The 22,701-nt window shown below is 50.0% G+C and overlaps 1 protein-coding gene across 2 annotated transcripts in view; it reads right to left on the bottom strand.

Moving 5' to 3' along the window:
- The window catches only part of MTOR (mechanistic target of rapamycin kinase), a 113,769-nt gene extending 91,832 nt beyond the window's left edge, over positions 1–21,937 (bottom strand). Inside the window, exons 1-15 of one of the 2 annotated variants that reach the window (XM_037045236.1) lie at positions 21,823–21,937; positions 19,731–19,906; positions 19,009–19,117; positions 18,103–18,335; positions 16,648–16,848; positions 15,583–15,717; positions 11,921–12,193; positions 11,728–11,836; positions 8,623–8,809; positions 7,566–7,694; positions 6,639–6,883; positions 5,386–5,601; positions 4,839–5,044; positions 846–968; positions 109–198 (exon numbers count right to left, since the gene is read on the bottom strand). In XM_037045236.1, the coding sequence (XP_036901131.1) occupies positions 109–198; positions 846–968; positions 4,839–5,044; positions 5,386–5,601; positions 6,639–6,883; positions 7,566–7,694; positions 8,623–8,809; positions 11,728–11,836; positions 11,921–12,193; positions 15,583–15,717; positions 16,648–16,848; positions 18,103–18,335; positions 19,009–19,117; positions 19,731–19,892 (2,418 nt within the window). In that variant the 5' untranslated portion in view covers positions 19,893–19,906; positions 21,823–21,937. Of the gene's footprint in view, positions 1–108; positions 199–845; positions 969–4,838; positions 5,045–5,385; positions 5,602–6,638; positions 6,884–7,565; positions 7,695–8,622; positions 8,810–11,727; positions 11,837–11,920; positions 12,194–15,582; positions 15,718–16,647; positions 16,849–18,102; positions 18,336–19,008; positions 19,118–19,730; positions 19,907–21,403; positions 21,594–21,822 lie in introns of those variants that run through there. The other variant, XM_037045235.1, reaches the window with a different exon arrangement.
- Positions 21,938–22,701: the final 764 nt, after the last annotated feature.

Raw genomic sequence — 22,701 nt, 5'->3', positions numbered from 1 at the left:
AAAGCGTGGTAGGTAAGACCAGAAATGATGGCATTAAGAAGTATTCTGACTTATTCAAAGGTTAACAGTATTCTTTCCATCCTATGAAAAAAGCAGTTGCCTCCTTACCTGAGCCAACTCTCCGATTGTGGCCAAGACATTATTGATCACACCTGGGTTTGGATCAGGGTCTGGGTCCTTCAGTTTCAAAATCAGAGCCTATGGAAGGAAGGTATGAGAAAATGAGTGCAGGTCAGAGTCCACGAGAAACCTTTCTTTTACAAAAGCAAAATTCACCCAAGAGACCATCCCGTTCATCGGTAAACTACCTCCAGGTTTTGTGAACCCCGTTTCTCTGGGACGTGGGCTCGCACACTGTTCTCACAGAGGCACAGGAGTCTGACATGCGAGCTGGGAAGTGCCAGAACTTAACAACACTTCCCCGGGCCTTCTCTGAACGACACTGGTGTGGCCAATCGCTTGCTGAGGCTCACGGAAGTTGGGAACGACTTTCCATGACGCTAACACATTTGAGGGTGAAGGCTGCTTCAGATTTCACAGCCCATTTTTCTTCACTTTGCGGGAGCTGTTTTATGCCACAACCCACCTACTACTTTCCACGCACACATTTGATGATGTGCTTGAAGCATCGTATCTTATCTCTTATAAGAGCCCTTTGCTGCAATTAGTGAGATTCCTGACATTCTCTAACTGAGGGTGCTTGCTGTGGCCTTTGCCCCTGGAACCAAGGAAACTGCCTACTCGGTTCAGTGTACCAGTGAGCAGTGAAGCACTCCCACTGCCCCCACCAGCTGGCATGAGACAAACCAGAGCAGGTGCCAGGGTCTCCGTCTGTTGTGAGTTACCTTCAGAATGGGCTCCATGTAGGGGCGGATGAGTCGGGGGGCGTTGGACACCAGGTGGCCCAGCATGCGGGCACTCTGCTCTTTGATTCTTCCAATACCACTGTGCTCCAGCTCGGTCAAAATCTGCAGGGAAGAAAGGCTCGGCATGGCGGAGGGAACGCTAGAGAGGAACGGCGTGTCAAAGTACGGACAGGAAATAGGAGAAGGAACCAGAACCCCACTGTGGATCGGGCGCAAAGGGCGTCTCTGCAGCGCATGGAGTCCTGGACACAGCAGCGACCAGAAGGAAAACTGTGAAACCAGCCCCCCCCACTGCACCCCAAGGTTCCCACAGTCCTTTCTAAAACACGGCTTTGAACAGCGTAGCAGCCACAGAAGACTGAGAAAACCCACGGGACCGCTGTGAGCAGAGCTTTGCAGAAACGAGGAATGAAGGAAGGGCTGTCTGCCATAAAAGTCTCTGTCCAGACAGACCACTAAGGGCACCTTAAATAATGCCGACGGAATCAAAGAAGAGTCCGGTCAGCCATGATGTTGCAAGAACTACTGATCGGTATTCAGCAGCAGTTTCAGGCACATCTCGGTAAACCCAAACGGCTGGGGATCGTATCAATAGAACCCCCTGGATTTCATGATCAGACATGGCACACTTGTGCTGACACCCTTAAAATAGCAGCAAATCACACACTCCACTCCTGGTGACACAGACGTGAAGCACTTACTACAGGCAGACTTCTGAGGAGCTGAAGTTGCCAGGGACAAAAGTGAAAAAAACAAAGCTCATGTTAACTCTGCCAACCAGAGGAGTCTAAAATTTGCTATTGTATTTTGTCCTGGGTCACGGACTGAAGAGCCCTAGTTTTCCTGGCCCGCTTAGCAGGCAGTTTTCCTGTCACGCAGACAGCGGTGAGAGGGCGGCAGAGAGGGACCCTAAGGAAAGACCCGCGCCAGCAAGGAGAGGCGCTGCCCGGGAGGAAAGGGGCACCTGCGAGGAGTGTGCTGCTCCCTGGGGTGGTGCGGGGCCAAGTCAAAGCACCAAGTTCATGTCCAGAGCCAGAGAGCATCACTGCACCCTGATAACAACACCTAGGCCCACCTCAACGTTCAAGACAGTAGAAAAGAACAAAGCACATTTAGGTAATGTCCCTTACCAAGGCATGAAAATGAGCAATTCAATGTGAGAAAATTCACATCCAAGTTTAAAAACAAGCCAAGTCAGGACTTCCAGCCAAGATGGAGGCGTAGGTGGAAACATAGTACCTCCCCGCACAACCAAGTTTATGAACAACAAAGATTTAGAAACCAGAATGCAACCAGATCAGAGAGAAAATTGAACTGTATTGAAGTCCAACAACAATGAACCATTATTCCAGACCGGTAAGAGGGGCGGAGTCAGTGGCTGGTGGAGAGGGGGTCTTGGCAGGGAAAAGTGGCCAGACTGACCCAGGTGCGGAGGCAGCGGTTGGCAGATCCTAGGTGCGGGGTGGCAACGGGCAGACCTAGTGAGGGTATGGGCGGCTGGCTGACTGAGGTCACACATTTGGCTGGCTGACCGGGGTCACACATTTGTGGTAAAAAAACTGACAGTGAGACAGACCATGCAACCCAGGGCCCCAGCGCTGGGAAATAAAGCCTAAAAGCACCAACTGGAAAAACTTTTGGAAGCCACGGTGCTGGGAGAGGCTACCAGGCTCACAGAGAGTTCGTTGGAGAGACCCACAGGGTTCTGGAGGGTGCACAAGCCCACACATCTGGGAACCAACACCAAAAAGGCCCAATTTGCTTGCAGGAAGCCGCAGAGGGTACCAAAATCTGAGAGAGAGCAGAAATATGCCATTGCCCCTTTCTGACCCCGCCCCCACATACAGTGTCACAACCAAGAGACTGGGTCGCCCCGCCCTGGTGAACACCTAAGGCTCCGCCCCTCATACATAACAGGCCCAAACAGACCGAAACATCATGGCTCAAGAAGAAGAGCTCAAAGCCCCAGAGCCAATACTTCTAAGCGACCAAGAAATAGCCAACCTGTTAGATGCACAGTTCAAAACACTGGTTACCAGGATGCTAACTGAACTGGTTGATTTTAGTCACAAATTAGAGGAACAAACGAAGGCTAATCTAATTGAAATGAAGGGAAATGCACAGGAAAACAATAGTGATGGAAAGGAAACTAGGACTCAGATCAATGGAATGGACCAGAAGGAAGAAAGAAACAACTAAACAGAAAAGAATGAAGAAACAAGAATTCAAAAAAAATGAGGAGAGGCTTAGGAACCTCCAGGACAGCTTTAAACGTTCCAACATCCAGATTATAGGGGTACCAGAAGGGGAAGAGGAACAGCCACGAGTGGAAAATTTATTTGAACAAATAATAAAGGAGAACTTCCCCAATCTGGCAAACGAAATAGACTTCTAGGCAATCCAAGAAGCTCAGAGAGTCCCAAAGAAGTTGGACCCAAGAAGGAACACACCAAGGCACATCATAATTACATTAGCCAAGATCAAAATGAAGGAGAGAAGCCTAGAAGCAGCAAGAGATAAGGGGACAGTCACCTACAAAGGAGTGCCCATCAGACTGTCAGCGGATTTCTCAAAAGAGACCTTACAGGCAAGAAGGGGCTGCAAAGAAGTATTCCAAGTCATGAAATACAAAGACCTACAGCCAAGATTGCTTTATCCAGCAAAGCTTTCATTTAGAATGGAAGGACAGATAAAGTGCTTCCCAGATAAGGTCAAGTTCAAGGAGTTCATCATCACCAAGCCCTTATTATATGAAATGCTAAAGGCACTTACCTAAGAAAAAGAAGATAAAAATATGAACAGTGAAAAGACAGCAAACTCACAGTTACTAACAACCACACCTAACACAAAAGCAAACCAAAAGGACAGCTAGATCAGGAGGGGAACCATCGAAATGAAGAACACATGGAGGGTTAGCAACAGGGGAGTGGGAGGAGGAGAAGGTACAGAGAATAAGTAGCATAGATGGTGGGGAGAAAATAGACAGGGGGGAGGGCAAGAATAGTGGGGGAAATATAGAATCTAAAGAACTTGAGACACGTGGTTATAAACTAAGGGGGGGAGAATGGTGGGGGAGGGAGTGTGCGGGTGGAGGGGAATGAAGGGGGGGAATAGAACAACTGTAATGGCATAATCAATAAAATATATTTAAAAACCTACATATACGAGTGACTTCCTATGTTTAAGTTCCTTCTGTGTTAGGGAAAGTGTCTATTTCAAAAGAACCCATGAGGAAGGTCGGAAGCAGAGGGTGAGGTAGGGACAGGGTAGAAGTGGGGAGACAGGGAATGACTGGTGAGCCTCAGTGAGACCCAGAAAAGGCGGATGAAAGTAACTTGATGCAGGAAGGACTGGTCCACCCATCGCTCGTGAGGAGGCCACAGAACTTACTCGGGTGGGTAAAGACAGGCTTCGGCAGGAACTGAAAACCCTACTGGATGGGCCAGCAATGTCAGTCTGCACCCGCCTCAGGCTCTCGTCTAAGCAGCTCAAGTCAGCACCTCACGTCAGATAATAATGAAAGCCTGGGACCACAGACAAGGGGCAATAACTATGAGAACCAGTGCCAAAACTCCACATTTGGCCACTGGGCTGGACCTGGCGTCAGCAAGAAAAGCAGGAGTGTGGAAGGAGAGAGGGCGCTGGGAGGACCACCTGCAGCAAAGAACACCGAGAAAGGGAATCGCTGGTGACTCGTCAGGAAAAAGAAAGAGCTGCGTGACAGGTCAGCCTGAGACTAAGAAGCACCCTGGAGTCATACTGACAAGTGGCTCATGAGGCAACAAACACGAGAACTGTAATTACAAGCCTGGAAAACATGTGGACTCTTGGAGCCAGATGTGGCTTTTACCCGGCATCTCGATCTTTCTTCCCCTCCCTCATCTTCAACTCTCCGCCCCCCCCTCCCCCGAACCTCTGTCATGATGGAAGTCCTCTCCCCATCGCCTCCAGATCTGACGGTCTTGTCATTACCTGGATGAGCATCTTGCGCAGGAAAGGCATGACGAAGGCTGGATTCATGCTACTGAGCCGGCCCACGGTGCAGATGGCCAGCTCCCGGATCTCAAACACCTGGTCATTCAGGGCCACGAACAGGGCCTGCAAATTCTCTGCCTGGGCCAGGTGCGCATCGAAGCGCTCGTCCAGGGACGCCAAGACACAGAAGCGAATGTCAGGGTCTGCAAGAAGAATCGCGCTTTGAACGCCTCTTCGACACTCTCAGGCTTCCAGGCCTCGCCCAGTGTTCCCCTCCACTGCCGTCAGCCTAGTGAGAGGGCTCCAGCCGCCTTCCTCTCCTCTGCTCTGTCATTCTTTTCTCTGCTCTCAGGAGCGAAGATAATAGAATTAAGGACAGATCACCTTACAGCAATAGGCTGGAGCAGCCAAGCCTAACACCTCGGCAGAGAAAGAGCTGAATGAACATCAACTTGTTGAGGCTGGAGGTCTCCAGAGAGGCCGTGCAATGAAACTGCCCCAAGCCCCTAAACCTCCCCAGACAGCTCTGTCTAGCAAACTTTACCGGGGTCTGTTATCCCGACCACGAGCAGCTTGCTGAGCACGTCTGCCACCACTTGCACTGCGGTCTGGCTGACCACGTGAGCGTGGCCACTGATGAGGTGGACAGAGGGCGTGAGCAGGCGGGAACAGGTTCGGGCGGCCTCCATGCGGATCTCCTTGTGCTCACTGTTCAGGAAATGATCCGCACAGTGGCGGACAAACTGGGTCAGAGAGTGTCCTGGATGCAAAGCGGAGAAAAAACGGAACAATTACCGCTGCTTCACACAGGAGGTCTGCAACTGCTAGCTGTGTTTTTCATTCTATGGCTAATTCAATTTTCAACAAGATATTGATCAGCAAGATATCGACTCAATACTCTTCCTAGCAAATGAGCCTTCGGTCATGAGAAATGCAGAAGGGAAGCGGTGGAGCTGGGAGACAGAAAAGAAAGCCTTCCCCTGCCCTAATCCTTCCTTTATTCCCTTCAAAGAATAAATCATTTTGTTTTATTCTGACCGACCCTTCATATTTCCGAGAGTAAAACGATTCTTGATCAAATTTGCCTTGTCTATTTTAGTTCCTGATTTAAATACGAAAAAGAGAGGCTGATGTAGGATGGGTTTAAATACAGCTACTTTCTATTCATTACAAAGAAACCGTCCTGGGTGTTAATCACAGAAAGTGGAGGAACTATAAGAGGGAAAACACAGATGGCTGTCTGTATTCAGAGGGCATGTTCAGGTTTTTTGTGTTTGCTTGTTTCCCCGGAGACTTGACTAACACCACCTACACAATCTTAAATTTCAAAAAAGTAACCATTTTTCTCTCTGCAATCGCATCTCTCTAGGGAATTAATGGGGGCTGAGCTGCAGTTTGGAATTCCCAACTACATAGTACAGCACTCTTAGGAGTCACACAGCCACAGGATTACAAACACCCAAAAGCCCCTGCTCATACATTTTAAAGCATTAAATACCATCTCAGCTACATGGTGGTGGGGAGGTAAGGGGGACCCATCTCTGAAGCATTGTTTTCTTCGACTGATACATACTTTTCCTGAACACCACCTGCCCCAAAACTTGTATAGGGGGAAAAAAACAAGCAGTAGGAATTAGCAATATATGGAGAGAATCTAGGAAGGACGAGCTGCCGCAGAGTCAGCTAACCTGTCTCTGGGGCCCCTGGCAAGATCCAGGAATTCTAGGCACCCTCATTCTGCTCTCAAAGGCCCCAGCATCGCTCGCTATCTTTGCACGAGCCACTGTGATCTCTTACCTTCAAATTCAAAGGTGCCAAGAGTTCGGAGGGCAAGAGTAATGCTGCCCACATCACTGGCCTCGGGGAGGGTTGTGAGGCCAGGGGAAGCCAGCTGGTGGGCCAGGCCCTTGGGCATGCCTGGGTGCCGGAGGGGCTTGTGCATAAGGACCAGGGACAGCATCTTCAGTAGCCCATCCTGGATGTCCTTCTTCAACTGTGGAATCTGACGGCTCAGGTCGTAGAGCACAGCTGTGAGGGCGGGGCTGAGGGGGAGGACACCAGTCACACACAGGGCTGCACACGTGACATTCAGTCTGTTCTCGAGAAGAAACAATCCTCCTTGTCCAGCAAGGGGATTGGGCCCCCTTGCTGCTTGGTCTTTAAAGCAGAGAGGACACTACAAAATAGAGTAAATGTCCTGAACTCTCTTGGCCTCATCACAGATTTCCAAACAATGAGTTTCTGGTTGTGCCATGGGAGAACCTGCTCGATAAACTACCTGGGAGGCGGGTGAGAGCACCCTCCTCGTTATATAGATGAAGAGAATTAAAGTGTAGAGAGCTTAAGCAATCTGCCCATGGACCTATAAACAAGAGCTGCAAACATTAATCGAGCACTTCTTACATGCAAGGCACTGCACTAACAGTGGCTGTTTCACAAACTCACTTAGTCCCTACAACCCCAGACAGTAGGAATTAGTATTGTATGTCCTTTTCAGGTGAGAAAACTGGAGCTCAGAGAAGTAAAGTAACTTAGTCAGGATCACACAGCTAGCTAGTGATGAAATTAGGATTCGAAACTAGCCTATGTGCTTAGTGAGAGCCATCCTGCCTGTCCAGTTCAGTGTGCAAACGACCGTGCCTCGCTCTCTCAGCAGAGTCCCGGAACTGGGGCTCAGGCCTCGTACTGCGGGAGACGGGGAGAGCCGAGGTCTCTGACACCCACCTCAGTCCCACTGCCAGCATGGGCTCCAGCAGCTCCTTGATATCCTGCTGGATGCCTGGCCCCATGGCTCGAGCCAGCATGCTGATGCAGGTAAACACTGTGGCATCCACCTGCATGGCCTTCTGTCTCCTGCAGAGAACCAAAGAGGGGCTAGTTCAGACCTAACGCCCTTCTGTGATGCCCCGCCTCCAAACTGCCTTGAGGCAAGGAGGGTCACCCAGGTAAGGGCACCATACGTGAGTGGGCAGGTGACCTACTGGGGCCCATCACACCAGTCACTGTAGATCTGTATTTAAAACAACAATCCAGCAGATGGCGGTAAAGTGTCTTGAGGAATCGCCCCAATTCACTCAACAGGAACTGTAAGGGTTAGTGTGGTGCTGGCCATGGTACCTATTTAGGAATCAAACCCAACAATGTTTATGTTAGGGACCAGGGTGCAGAGCACAGCCATCCTACGGAAAGGAATTCTCCCTATGAGGAGAATACTGGGCTTCGGAATGGGTGGGCCTTCTTCATTCGCCAGAACAATCCTTGCTACTAAAACAGAAAACTATAAGGACACAATTCTAATTCACACTGACCCCCTAGACTTAGAGAGGACACTGGCCTCTCCATCTTGCAGGTGCCAAAGGCTGTTTTCGTGCTTTATTCACTGGGAAGAGGTGGAGTAACACATCCAACTTCAGCGATAAGAAAAAAGGTGACTATAAAGTCCCCTAAGTTCTAATCTAGGAGTCCTCTCTTTAGGTCTTGTATCAAATTAAGGCCTTAGAAAGCCAGAGAAAGAGCACAACTAGGTGATTCCCAGTAAATACTAGTGAAAACAGCACTGGCATCTAACATGCTCACAGGGTATTCAACCAACCCAAATATTTACAGCAATGTCATTTCACTTGGAAAAGGTGGGAGCTCAGCTGAGGAGGCGCTGTTCTTTACATGACTCGCTATACTATGGAAGTTAATGAAGCAGAGAATGGGCTTAAGGTCCATGGAAATGGATGGGGCATCCTTCCTCTCCAACCAAATGGGGTGGAATCATAACAGCGATTCTTACTTATGGGCAAAGTCCTTCGGGGGCAGGGCTGCTCGGATGATGTCCAACACACGAGGTAAATAGACCTTAAACTCAGACCTCACAGCTACAGAAAGCAGCCCCAGGGCCTGGAAGGCTGCTGTGCGTTCCTTCTCCTTCTTGACACAGCTTAGGACATGGTTCATGGTGTCCTGGAGGTACTGGGTATCTGAGCACAGAAAAGACAAAGTGTATGGTTCAAGGTCAGGGTTGGTCTATAAATCCAAGGTCAGATTCCTATAAAACACAGGTTTAGGAATAAATTAAGGCCCTGGCTGGTGCGGCTCAGTGGATTGAGCGTGGGCCTGCGAATTAAAGGGTCATAGGAGCAATCCCCCATCAGAGCACATGCCTGGATTGTGGGCAGTGTCCCCAGCTGGGGGCGTGTGGGAGACAACCAATCAATGTATCTCTTATGCATTGATGTTTCTCGCCCTCCCTTCCCCTGTCTAAAAATCAATGAATAAACCTTTAAAAAAAAAGAAGAAATTAAGCCTGTTGGAAAGATGTTAGGAATTCAGAGGATGTACTAACCAAAGACTTATGCTTAATAATCACTTCTCAGATACAGCTTTTGAAAATACCAAAATTATACGATTTTTTCCTTTTAATTAAAAAAAAATAACTTACAGGGTCTACAAAAATAATAATATCACATAATTGTTTCCATTAGCGTTACATTTTGAGGAAAAGATTACATCCTCCTGTTTAAGAAATACATGTTAAGTCTTGTTTAAAGACAAAGAGAGGATCACCTATTTTATTTTATATTTACTGAAATTCAAAGTAACATTAAATACTGTTTGCAATACACAGGCCATTCCATTTCGCCCAGGCCTAGAAGCCGCTGCTACCACCCGGAGATCTGTTGCAGGTGCATGTAACAGAGCAAGGTTCGGTCTGCACTCCGGAAAGCCCCGTACGCATTTCATTAGGTTTACACAAGCCAATGCACACGGACGGGCAGTTCTCGGGCAATTAAAGCCAAAGTGTTATTACTCCTCTCAAGGCTGGAATTTCTTGCTTCCTGCCTCTTCTTCTATTTCTTCTTTTCCATCTCGCTGGCCCCAAGTCTGTGCACCAGAGGCACAAAGCAGCAGAGAGGGAGGGACCACACATCCTTTAGAAAGCTAGGGGGGTGGAGGGCGACTGAAGCGCAGTCAGGACACAGTGAACCACACTCCCAAAGAGCACGTACACACCACTGCGTTCATTCTACCGAGAAACGTCTTCTCCCACACCTCCTGTGTTCAAAGGACATCAAAGCATGCTGGGGCCTGAAAACAGCCAGAAGAGATACAACCCTAACATCACAGAGCATCAAGGAAAACTAGACCTTTGGAAGGGGAAATGCTTTTCAGCAAGAAACGGCCTTAGCTCCAGAGAATTTCCTGTTCTGGACTTAGCACCCTCAGAGATTAGGAATCGGACTTCGTTAGAGATTCGAGCCCCATCTCAGGACATTCTGATGCACCAAAGCTGACATCTCAGGAAATTCAAGCAACAACTTCCAAACTGGAAGCTTTAAACAAGCTGCGTTCTTCTGATGAGGCGCACACTGTGGAGGCTGCCCAGGCCGAATTTCAATGGCATCTTTTAGTGCATTATTTAATAAAACAACAAAAACCCACATCAAAAGGGGCCCTCCGAGCCTTTGTACCCTGCTGCTAGGCAGCCTTGTGAACTTGCTGGGTAACTGCTTCCACAATGCCCCCGACTTTGATCAGATTTGGCCTAGTTACTGGTTTCTTCTGAACCGCAGACTTTCAACCCGAGATCGTTTATAGCTCTACTGAACAGGGGCATGTCTGATCATTAAAAGAGAAGAATGGAGGGCTGAAAAACAGGGGCAATTTTCACAGAATCACTTCTCCCTGGTCAGCGGTGTTATGTGGCTAATTGTCTTGTCCTGACTCAACATGCCCAGTCCTTGCACACAGCGCACCTAACGGCCCAACGGCTAAGGACTTCTGCTGTTTCATCTGGGCAGGGTGGTGCCAAGTGCGTCTGCGCCAGGGAACAGCACCTGCCGAGGGTCAGACTGGTCTTCCGCGTCTGCTCCCACTCCCGGCTCTTACTTGGTCCTGAGGGCTTATTAAGCACAGGTGACATGCACTGCAGTGAAATGAAGACACGTCTGAGATGGGGCCTCTACACTTGGCAAATATGGAGGTGAAGCAGGAACTCAATATGAACGGGTCACAGGAGTAATAGTGTAATGTCCACCTTTACCTAATTTCTAAAATGGACTCGAAGTAGCCAGAAGAGGCAATAATAATAATGATGTCCATGTTTGAGGGCTTATTCTGTGCCAGACACTTAGAGCAGTAATGCAGTAATGCAGTAATGCATTAGCTTAGGCAGTAATGCAGTTTGCCTTGTACCAAAGGGACTGTTTTAATGTCACAATCAGGAAAGGTCAAGTATCCTGTCCACAAGCTCAGGATTAGGGACAGAGACAGGGTTCACCCAGGTCTGACAGCCACACCTCTGCACAGCTGGGGGCTACCACAGAAGAGGAAAGGTTACTTCTAGCTGGAGTAACCCAGTAAGGGCGCAGGGAAGCCAGTGTCCGAGCGGGGCCACCTTCAGGAGCCAGGAATTCACTGCCCAGTGACCACAGGCAGGAATATGGGAACCCACAGCCTACTGTCCATCACACCTGCCCCTGGGATACGAGCGCCCCCTTTGGTGAGTGGTGAGCCATCTCAGTGACCACCTCCGAGGTGAAGCAGGACAGCCATCAAACCCCCCATCCCGAGAGGCTGCTGTAGCATCTGAAATGAAACTGCCCTCCCTTTTGTCTCTTTTCAGTCCACTGGTGAACCTGTTGATTCCATACACGAGGACCTCCTTGGCTCTACGGCTGCCTCTTTGCCTATACGTTCTGACTGCCCGACACCTGCTGCCTCAGCCACCTGTAGAATGCGTGAACTGGAACCACCGAAATGGGACATGAGGCCAAGAAACCATGCTCCTAGCTGGCCCTGCGTCAAATGAGAAGCAGACCTGTCCATTACACTTTTTGCAATGACCTGTCTGTTCAATTACCCTTAAGTGGGTAACGTCTCCCACAGATACCCTCACCTGTGAAGGCGGAAGGTCGGAATGCAGCCAAGCGGGGCAGCAAATTAAGGATTGTCATTTGGATCAGCGAGTTCTTGCTATTCCTGCATTTCAGCACCCACTGGCACACCTGAGAGAGGAAGGGCACAGGGTTGGCAAAGGAAAGGGATGTGTGGAGCCTGGAAGGAGAGGAAGCAGGCCTCTTGCCACCCACCTGATCAAACTTCTCCTCCATCAAGTCTCTGCAACACCGACTCTCCACCAGGGTGGACTTGGCTGGGCTGGGGGACGCCCCGAACCCCATGAGGCCTTGGTGAGAGCTGTACCCCAGGAGTCCCACCAAGGCATTGGAATGCTGGGGCTGCACAGCCTGGAAGCTGGTGAAGGGGGTGATGTGACGAGGTTTCGTTCCGAAGCCGAGATCTCTGCAGTACTTGTCATGTACCAACTGCTGCTGCGTGATTTCCTCCATTTCTTCTCTCAGGCGCTATACACATAGGGGGAAATCACCTTTACCTACAAGCGCATTGGCCCAAGCACTGTGAGTCCACCAAGCAACACAGCCCCCCGACCCAGGAAGGGAACCATCTCCAAAGTGGAGGGTGGCTACTCTTCAACTACAGGATTGTGGCTTCCCCGAACCCTGCAGGGCCTGGCTTTGTTCTGATTAAGGCAAAAGTGCACCACCAACTAAGCAATAAAGAAGCAGTAGGGGGCTGGCTGCTAAGGACTCACCCTCCCACCCCGGGCTGGTTCAGGAAAGCTGATTCACACTCTGCTGAGTCTACAGACCCAGCCTCACAGCAAGGAAGCCTCCTGCCAAGGCGAGGGGCAGCCCCACGCCAGCATCTGCTAAGGACGGTCTGCTTTCCTTCTTGCCAGAAACCCTGGTAGAAACAACTTGGGCAATAATTTTCTTAGAATCCTAGGAATTCCACAGGTGTGCAAAACCCTGACTGGCAGAGAACTCACACCTACTCTGTATTCAAAGGGCTGCTTAGCAAGTCCCCTCCTACAGTCCGAAATAAAAAGGATGTAAAACAATTTTCTGAGTTTCCAAACTTTTCTCAATATAGATTTTTTTTCCCTGAAAAATCCTGTCTACTATTTTTATCCAGGTCACCAATGAGTCTTATGCTGCTAAATCTGATGGTCAGATCTCAACCCTCGTCTCATGTGACTGGTCTGCAGCACCCTGTCCCACGTGCTATTTCCTCCTCCCCAAAACTCCCTCTTCACTCGGCTTCTTGGGCCTGCAGCTTTCCTGTCCCACCCCACCCTGGTCACTCCTCATCTCCTGACTCCGGGCTCTCAGACCTGGTCACTTCCCCGGCTCTATTAGTTCCCTGCGGAAACCCCATCTCATGACCTGAAATAACACCTGTGTGCCAACGACTCCCAGACCTGTGTCTCTTGCTCATTACCTCTTCCCAGAACTACTCACTGTCTCCACTCCGACTCCCAACAGGCACCTTACACTTAACGTGCTCAAGAGCAAACTCCTGCGCTTCTACCCTGAGCCGGTCTAAACCTGCTCCTCCCACCTCAATTTTCCCATCTCAGTAAATGGCAACTCCACCCTTCCCGTTGCTCAGGTCGAAAACTTTGACTCTACTTTCTCTCCCATTGACCTCTGAACCCCAAATTCCAAATCCAGCCACTCCTGGCACCTCTAAGCTCCCACTATGGTCCAGGGCCACGAAAGTCCCCTGCTAAGACTGCTGTGGCTCTCTCCAAACTGGACTCCTTGCTTCAGCTCCTGCCCCTCCAATGATACAATTCAACACAGGAGCCTTTTGAAACGAATCGAATGTCACTCCACTGCTGAAAACCCTTTAATAGCTTCCCACTTCACGCACAAAGTCTACAGAGCGGCTGCCCAGGCCCTGTGTGATGCGCCACCTCCTTGCCCCGGGTACTGCTCCGACGCCCTCTCCCACCACCTCCCTCCTCCCAGGCTGCTCAGCCACAGTGTGGATTCTGCTGTTCCCCAAGTAGAGCAGCGTGCTCCCGCCTTGGGGCCTTTCCCCCTGCAGAACCAGCGGGCTGCAGTGCTGCCCCCCAGGCCCTTGTACGGCTTTTCCCCACCTCCTCATGACTGTGCTCAAACGTCACCTCAGTTTAAAACGTAACCCTTACTCCACGCTAGCACCCCCACTCCCGCTCCCTGAGCTGCTTTTCTCCACAGCATTCATCAGCACATGGTACACTACTTAGTTTTACCTATTCACACATTGTCTGCCTTCCCCTGCTGGAATGTAATGTTTTATTCATGATGCGTTATTCTAGCTCTTAATACAGGATGTTGCTTGCCCACGGTATTAGGAAATGACAACACCTTATACATGGATAGTTCTCGGTAATTCACAAAGCACCGTCACAACAGCATTCGTTTAGGTCTACGAGTTAGGCAATGTTGTCCTGCTTTGCTGGGAGGAGACAAGGGTCCCAGAGCTGTCGAGGCCGCCGTGGAGAGCTCCACATTAACTTGGGTGGGCAAATCTCTGAGGGCTACCATCTAAGGAGTTCCCACGGAGTATCGGGTACTGTGCTGGGCACTGCACACACATCTAGAAACCTCCCTGGCACTCAACGAGGTGGGTAAGATCTTCGTCAAAACTGAGGAAAACAAGACGAACGAAGGTAAAGTGGCTTCCCCAAGGCACACAGTATGGGAGGACCTGGAATTCAAAGCCAGACTCTCCCGCTGCCCCTCACGAGGCAGCATGTGCTGCCCCACGTCTGGGGCATGGCTGCTACCAATCAGTGAGTCCACAGAAGCAGGAAGCCCCGGGGGGAATTTCAGACCAACCAGCTCCCCGCCGGAGACTCTCGGGGGGAGCTCTGCCTCCATCCGGACCCCATCCACCTCCCAGTGTCTGCGGTGCCAGCACTCGCCGAGGCCACCACTGAGGCTCGCTCAGACTGCCGCAACCACCCCTGTGGCAGCCACAGACCGCGACCGCCAACCGTGAGGCCCCGCTGCACTCTGAATCCCTTGCCATGCTTGAGCCAAGGCCACATGCTTCACGGGCTGCTCCTTGCCCGTGAGCATAAACCGCAGGGTCACTGGGGCGAGCCTCCCAAGGCCGTTCTGCGACCCGGGGGAAGACACTTCCATCCCGCTCTCCCCACCTGCCTTCACTCAGGGCCAGCTGTGCACTGAGGTCTGCGTTCCTCATGGTCTCTCTCCTCAGCATGGAACCCTCTGCGTTCCTCTGGGCTCTCTCCCCATCTGCTCTCTCGGGCTATTTCCCTAACAAAGTCCTGTACTTAAACCCATTTCTGCAGCTGCTTTCCGAGCTAACCCACCTCCTAACTGATCTCCCTGCTTTCATTCCTGCCTCTTCACAAGCTTTTCCCACAAGGCGCCCATGCATCGTTAAAAATGGATGACATCCCCCCACCCCCCACATACACATCTCCAGCGTTTGCCCCCGAGAGGAGAATAAGAGTCAGTGTTTTCCAAGAACTACGAGTCTACCGACCTGGTCCCTCCCTCCTTCTGCCTTGCTGAGGGTGCACCAGCCACGCTTCCCTTCTTTGGGTTCCTTGAACTTGTCAAACTCTTTCCCACGTCAAAGCCTCTGCCTGGAACACAATCTCCTGCAAGGCTGCCTCCTCCACGTCATACAGGTCTCAGCTCAAATGTCACCACCTCAAGACCCCCTTCCCTGACCCTCCAGCCACACACCCTCACCCCCGTTACCCTTCCTCCCATTTCTTCGCAGAACTTGTTGCTAGCTAAATTACCTCGTTATTTCTGTATTGCCGGCTTCCCCTAGAGAATGTCGGCTCCATGAGGACAAGGACCTCGCCCCGTCTTGCTCACAGAGTGGCACGGGAGGAGCCCAGATACCCGTCACGGCTTCTCACCTCTCCCTCCATGCTGCTGATTCGGACCAGCTCGTTGAGGATCAGCAAAGCTCCATGGATCCGATCGTCCCGATTCATGCCCTTCTCCTTGGCCAAGGTCTCATCAAACCCTTTCTCTGCTTCTTCAAATGTGTGCTATGTAGAGACAGAGAATGCCTTAATTCCCCAATGTCCACAGTTAGACAGCACACAGGCAAACCCCACCTCCACGGGGGTACCACGATGTTAGCATGCCTGCTCCGTGCCCTGTACCAGGATCACCAACACAATTCCCCAGGCTCTCACAAACCCTGAGGGAGACACCACTACATCCCTATTTTAACAGATACAAAGCAGAGGCCCTGAGAAATTCCGTGACTTGTCCCAAGTCACTGAGCATAGCCAAGACTAGAACTCGGGTCTCCAATCCCACATTCAGGGCTCTTTTTTTTTTTTTAAAGATTTTATTTATTTATTTATTTTTAGAGGGGAAGGAGAGAGGGAGAGAAACATCAATGTATGGTTGCCTTTTTGTGCATCCCCTGCTGGTAGTTAGCCTGCAAGGAACCGGTTTGCAACCCAGGCATGTGCCCTGACTGGGAATCGAACCGCGATCGTATGGTTCGCAGGCCCGCGCTCAATCCACTGAGCTATGCCAGCCAGGGCTCAGGGCTCTTTTTATCGCATGAGGCTGCTTAGTAAGTTCTCGTGTCAACAGCAGTCAGCACGGAACTCAAGATTCTAGAGGAGAGAGAACTAGCACTTTCTAAATGAGTATTGGTTATATTTCTTCAATTCTGAGAGGCCCATTTTTCTGTATTTTAACACCTCTGAAAAGAGGTGTGGTGTAAGTGTTGACAAGAGGCACCAATTCACAGTTTAACTGGTGTCTTATTTCCATTCTTAGTGGGACATAAAAGAATGGTATGGCTGTCTCTGCCTTACTGAAACACAGGGACAGTTGATTTACACTGAGCTTAAGTTTGAGACCAAAACAGACACTTGCTGTGTGGCAAGGGGCCTGCTGCTGCTGCGGGCCCAGTGAGACTCCATACGAACAGGAACCACCAGGAACCACCGCCTCACCCTGTACCACTGGGGCTTCTGCATCTCCTTCGGCTCCCGCTGGGTGGTGAGAATCAGACAGGCACGAAGGGCAGCGACAGCTCCCTCCCGGATGGCCTGTTTGGGGTCCCACACAGCCACAAAAATGTTGTCGAAGAAGGGCTGCACTTGCTGGAAGAAGAAGGTGGGGACGCTGATGGCCAGCTCGCGGAGAACCAGGACCTGGGGGAGGAAGGCACACTCAGAACGCTCATCAGGAACACAGCCGCTAGCTTCCTGCAGCCGGCACACTAGGAAAGAGCAGATCTGCCCACGCCACCGCTTGGAAACCGGGGGGCTCGAGGGAGGAAAGGAAAAGTGCTCAAATGTCCCTGCGGTCATCATCTGAGGTGTTTACGCAGAATGCCTGTGATGTTAGAACAGAGGCCCTGGAGGGGCAGACGCGCTTTGTTCTGTACGCCGCTGTACTCACAGCCTAGCACCATGCCTGGAACACCGCAAGTGTTCAGCAAACATCTACTGAATGAATGAAAAACCCTGGTTAATACCTAGCGTTGATATTATTTTCATTTGACAGTGGAAAAAACTATAGGTCGGCAGTTGCCCCAAGTTGCAGTTAGAAAGTAGCAAAGCAAAGACTTGAACCAGGATCCAGAAGTGCGTCCTTCCGCCGGCACCAGGCTCCGCGGTGTGGTGCTGCCTCCTACAGGAGGAGCTGGCTGGAGAGGACGGACTGATGCCTGTGATCCCCCAACTCATGCCCAAATCTTCTCCTAAAGACAGACTCTCCGCCATCTCACAGCCCAGAGTGCTAGCCTGTCAGAGCAACCCTTTTCGGGGACTAGTGTCAAAAAGTAGTGAAGATGTGCCCCCAGAAGAGGATAAGAAGCCACCGCTTCCCAAAATGCAGAACAGCCAATGGGAAAAGAGGAAGTTTGGGCTCAGTACCAACCAACGAACAAATGTCTAAAAACTAAACAGAGCAGACGGAATTTCCCACCAGGGGTCGTGAAGGCACCTATTTCCCCTGCTCCTCTCTTGATCCCAGGCTTCCGCATTCCCACAGTACGAGCAGAGACCCTGGGAAGATGCGGAAGGGATCACGCAGACAGTACATTGTCTGGGGCTTTGTACACCTTTTGGCTGTGGCTTCTTCTCTTGCTAGTAGTAGGCCGAGGGGTGCCTACTACTTAGGAGGCAATTTGATTATAGAAAATCAGAGGTCAGGACAAACATTGCACTCAGGGCTGCCTCTCAAAGAACGAAAGAGAACTCTGAAGTATCCTCTTCAGGTACAAAGCTCAGGGTGAAGACAAAGGGATACAGGACCGAACCTAAGGCCACTGAGAAGCACGGTATCTTTGCCTGCAGGGTCCCCTCTCCCTGTCCTTCGTGGACCTAAGCGCATTGTGTGAAGGACCCTGACACAGTGCCACCGCCCTCCAGGACAGGCCAGGCTCCCCTGCAGGCACTCACAGCTGCATGTCTCCGGCCCTCGTTGCGGTCAGCACCTAGCCACTCCAGGGCTCGCTTCACTTCAAACTCCACGTATTCAGCAGTAAAAGTATCCCCAGCCATGGCAAGGCGACCAATGGCTTTGGATGCCATTTCCATGACAACTGGGTCATTAGAGGGGAGGAGGTTCCGAAGATAATTGGCGAATCGGCCGATTCGGGTGGCATTCCCACCTTCCACTCCTATGAGGCTGGCTGGAAAAGAAAAAGGCAAGAGGTGAGGACAGACACCTGCTGTCCAGGAAGGCATGCTGCCCGGAGAGGAAAGCTGGAGAGTGACTTTCCTTTCACCTTCAGTGAAGACTGCAATTTCCAGATGGTAAAGTATGTGGATAACTTTCATTTTAACCAACAGATTTGATATTTATACAAGGACTATTTGTATAAAGCAAGGTGCCCTCATTTTCATACATATAATTTGTTTTCCCAAGAAGAAAAGGAAAAAAAACTGGGACTGAATAATAAATCACAGGCTGGATGACCACCCCAGAGACTGGAAATTCACCTGCCTTTTAGTCATTGCCCCCAACTCTACTTTCTCATTCATGAGCCTGGCTATTCAAATGTGACTCTACAGCAAACCCCAGAACCTACAAAAAAACTACAAGTGGTATAAAGAAAGCTGGCTTCCGGTCTCAGCTCTGGCTCTCTGTCCGGCTCTCTCTTAATAGTTCTGAGACTCCATCTCTGAAAACACCTGCTTTGCCTCTCCCCCAGGACTGAGGCTAGAGCACCTGAATAAGTACACTGAAAGCCACAGACTCCTTAAAATTCAGTAAACAAGCAGGAACTAATCATCTAGTAAGAGGCAGACCACACACGGGGTGCAGTGGGCACAGCTGTTATTGTCACCAGACTCTGTCCTTACCTATGGCCAAGATGCCACCTTTCCTCTCATTGGCATCTGAGCTGGAAACCAGTTCAAAGATGTGATGGTTTAGTTGATCGTAGAAGCGAGTGGACTCCTCTTGACTCATCTGCAAAGGAAGGTGTGCTCAGAACAGTGTCTGATGCCTCCCTGATGGAGGTGGTCCCAAGGGTTAGGACCTGAGCAGTAGCCATCAGGTGTGGTTCAAACTGAACACGACAAAGGTACTGCCCATTCTCTAGTTTTAAACTGTAGAGCAATTGAACTTGCAATTCACCCATTTATTTAACAAATACAACTGAACACGCTCCAAGGCAGGCCATGCTATGCCCTAGGTTCTACTTAGTACTAGGGGTGTAAGAATGAATAAAACATTGTCCCTGACCTCCAGTCTGGTTTCTATTTAAAAAACCCTAAGCTCCTAACCCACCCCAACCATCGCGTTATCAGGCAGAAAGAATCAAAGGTCTGGAATGTGGTGGGAAAAGGGAAAAAAATTAGCAACAGCTGGCTTTACAGTGACTCCCAAAGTGTCACCACAACACAGGAAATGTCACAGGAACGTAACACTGCTGCAAAGGAGCGGCACACCCTATGGACGTGAGTAATCGCCAGCTTTTCTAAAACAGAGTCTTACTTAGCTGTCAGGAGAAGTCTAACCCAGTACGGTCACTTAGCCCAAACCCTCCAGGACGAGCGGCCCCAATCACAGAAGCCCCAACCTCTCGAAGCTCCATGGTGACGTAGTGCTGGAGCTCCTTGGCAGCTCTGGCCCTGGTCTCCTCATTGCGGCTCTTCAGACCACTGGCGAACTGCTGCAGAACGCTCACATTGCTGGATGTCGTGGTGGCTGTGGTGGCGGCGGCGGGTCCGGTTCCAAGCATCTTGCCCTGAGGTTCTTTGGAGAGAAGCGTCCTTTAACATTCTGGATAACAAACTACGGCAATACATTTATTTATGGCTCCAGTTCCTCAACAGACCTCCACCTTGTCCACGTCAGGTAGGGGACCCTAGCAAAGTTGGGAGACCTCACTGAAGAACCTGTAGAAAGCCTCCATTTATTCAATAAGGACTCACGTTTAAGAGGCAGCACTGTAAGAGGGTGGAGTTGTGGGCCAGACCACCCAAGTCGGGGTCCAGCCCCAAATTTTATACCTCAAGAAGACACTTAAAATGTCTGTCTCCTCCACTGCAATAGGGGGGTAATAATACCTAACTCCTCGGGCTGATGTGAGGAAGAATGCGTTAATGCATGTTAAAGATTACTTACAACAGTCCTGGGCACACAGTGAGTTCTTAGCAATTGTTAGCTATCACTATCACTATTGCTACTACGTACACAGTCCAGTGCCAAGGCACCAAAAGTGGGGAGGCAGCGAGAGAATGAAACATGCCTACGACTGCCTCTCTCCTCAAAGAGTTCAATTTCAAGGGCATAATTATCCGATAGGAGCACTGTTGGACATAAATAAAATACAAACCACAAATGTAATTTGAAATTTCCTAGCAGCCATATCAAAAAAACATAAAAAGAAACAGGTGAAATGAGTACTTTATTTAACCCAACATATCCAAAATGTCATTTCAATATATTATTAATAAAAAAATTTTTATACTTTCCATTTTTTTCGTACCGAGTCTCCAAAACCTAGTGTACATTTTACACTTATGACAATCTCAGTATGGACTAGTCACACTTCAAGAGCTCTGAGCTACTGGGCAGTGGAGCTCTATAGAATGGTAGTACTTGAAATGCGAGCTGAAAGAGAGAGATTCGTTCCTGAGATCATTTATTCCTGAATTATGTACTATCCCTTCCCTCAATGAATTTACAACATAGGGGAAAATACAAATGATCAGGCAACCACAATAAAGTGGCCACGAGGCAGCTCAGCCCAGACTGCTAGGTGAGCAACATATATACCTATCTTAGGTATGTCCACATGATACTAGAAAATCAGTTTTTCAAATTCTTCTTTTCAAAGAATTTGTGCAATGCCAAGAAGGAAAAAACAAGGAATAATTGGAAAGCTTTTAAATACTCCAATGCCAAGAAAATGACTGCAATAGGAAGTGTCCTACTTCAAGGGAGAGAAAACCCAAGGTCCCTGATGAGCGAAAACCACTACAGTGTGTGTGACTGCGTCTGTGATGAGGGGGAGGGAGGCTGGCAAGGAATTTCCATTCTCCGGAAAGAACTTATAAAGAACCAACCTTTATAAGTTCTCCACTTATAAAGAACCAGACCTTTATAAGTCTAAGGCCCACAGGCCATCTGCTCTACGCAGAATTCAATCAAAATACTGGAAGTAACAAAAGGCTAGGGCTTACAGAAGTTCAAGTTGGGTGGCTGAAACTAGGAATGGGGGTTGGGGAGGCAGAGAATGAAACCCACCGATGCAATCAAGCTTAGATTCCGGGAATGGGTCCTATAGAAGTCTCCAGGTTGGAGCGCAAGGGGCTGACACTGACGTTGGTCCCCTCTGAGGACAATTTTGTAGGTGGTGACGGATGGGCACGGAGACGCAGAGGCGTCCCGGTAGTACCGGGGCAGATGGGCCGGCCCTCGAGGCGCCAGAGACGCAAGGCAGGCTCAAGGTACCGGGAGTCTCCTGCGGGGGTTCCAGGAGGAGGTGGGCGTTGCCTCACAGGGTGAGGGCGAAGGGCTCAGGCCCCAAGTCCGTAGGGCCGCCTCTCAGAGGACCCCACGTCCCAGACGGGCGGCTTCCCCAGGCCCACCCCACGGACCGGGCTGGCTTGTGGGTCTGGACATTCCGCCGCCTTGGAGGGGTCGGTGCCGGGCTCCAGACTCACCCCGCGGCTTCGGCCAAGGCCTCAGCTGCCGCCGCCAACGCCGGTAACGCCGCTTCAGGCCCCCTGCCCCACCACCCGCCTTCCCCGCTGTCCTCCTAGCCGGGCGGGAGGGAGGACAGTTTCGCAGGCCTAAGGTCCAATCGACAGGCGTAAGAAGACGATGGACTGATATACCGACCAATAGTAATGAAGGAGAAGCGAAGCTTTGGGACCGGCTTCTCCAAGGGGCGGGGACTGTTCAAATAGACAAACCACGCGGCCAGTGGCAAGCGAAAAGAGGCTTCGTTGCACTCGGCAGAACCAATCCGCCGTGAGGTAACTTCAGTCACTTCCACGCACACATCCGGTGCATCGCTACTATAATTCCCCTCTGTGTCGGGGCTGTGCAACGGTGTCTGGTCCAGCGCTGGTAGGCGGAGGTTCGCGACCCTTCCCGGAATTTTTATAAAAGGACATGTGAGCTGTGACAGCGTCCTGAAATTACTTTTCGGAGTTTGGGAACGTGATTTCTTTCCTGTTAAATGTAATATCCACTTGAAAAGTTTTTTATTTAGATTTCCCACTTTTCCAGAATTATCTAGCTCACAAGATACTTCAGGAGAAACCATAGCCAAATTTTAACTAAGTGATCTACTCGTAATTTAAAAACATCATTTAAAAAACTTTTCAAAAAGCGATTAACTACATTTCGATTTTAAAAATTAGTGTTTATTATAATAAGTATTGAAAATTCCTAAATATTTCACAATAGGAGTCTGGTTAAAATATGATTTATTTATATTAGGGGAAACCTATGTTGCTATTAATAATAGTATTGTAAGTGAATATTTGCTAAGAAGGAAAAGGGCTCACAATTTGTTAAAAAGCTATGTTGCACGA

This window comes from Sturnira hondurensis, unplaced genomic scaffold (genome assembly GCF_014824575.4).
Source record: "Sturnira hondurensis isolate 20B ecotype Veracruz unplaced genomic scaffold, ASM1482457v3 Scaffold0004257, whole genome shotgun sequence".
Classification (NCBI taxonomy): Eukaryota; Metazoa; Chordata; class Mammalia; order Chiroptera; family Phyllostomidae; genus Sturnira; species Sturnira hondurensis.
Note: the sequence above shows the minus strand (reverse complement) of the source record. Positions and strands in the feature narration are given on the sequence as shown.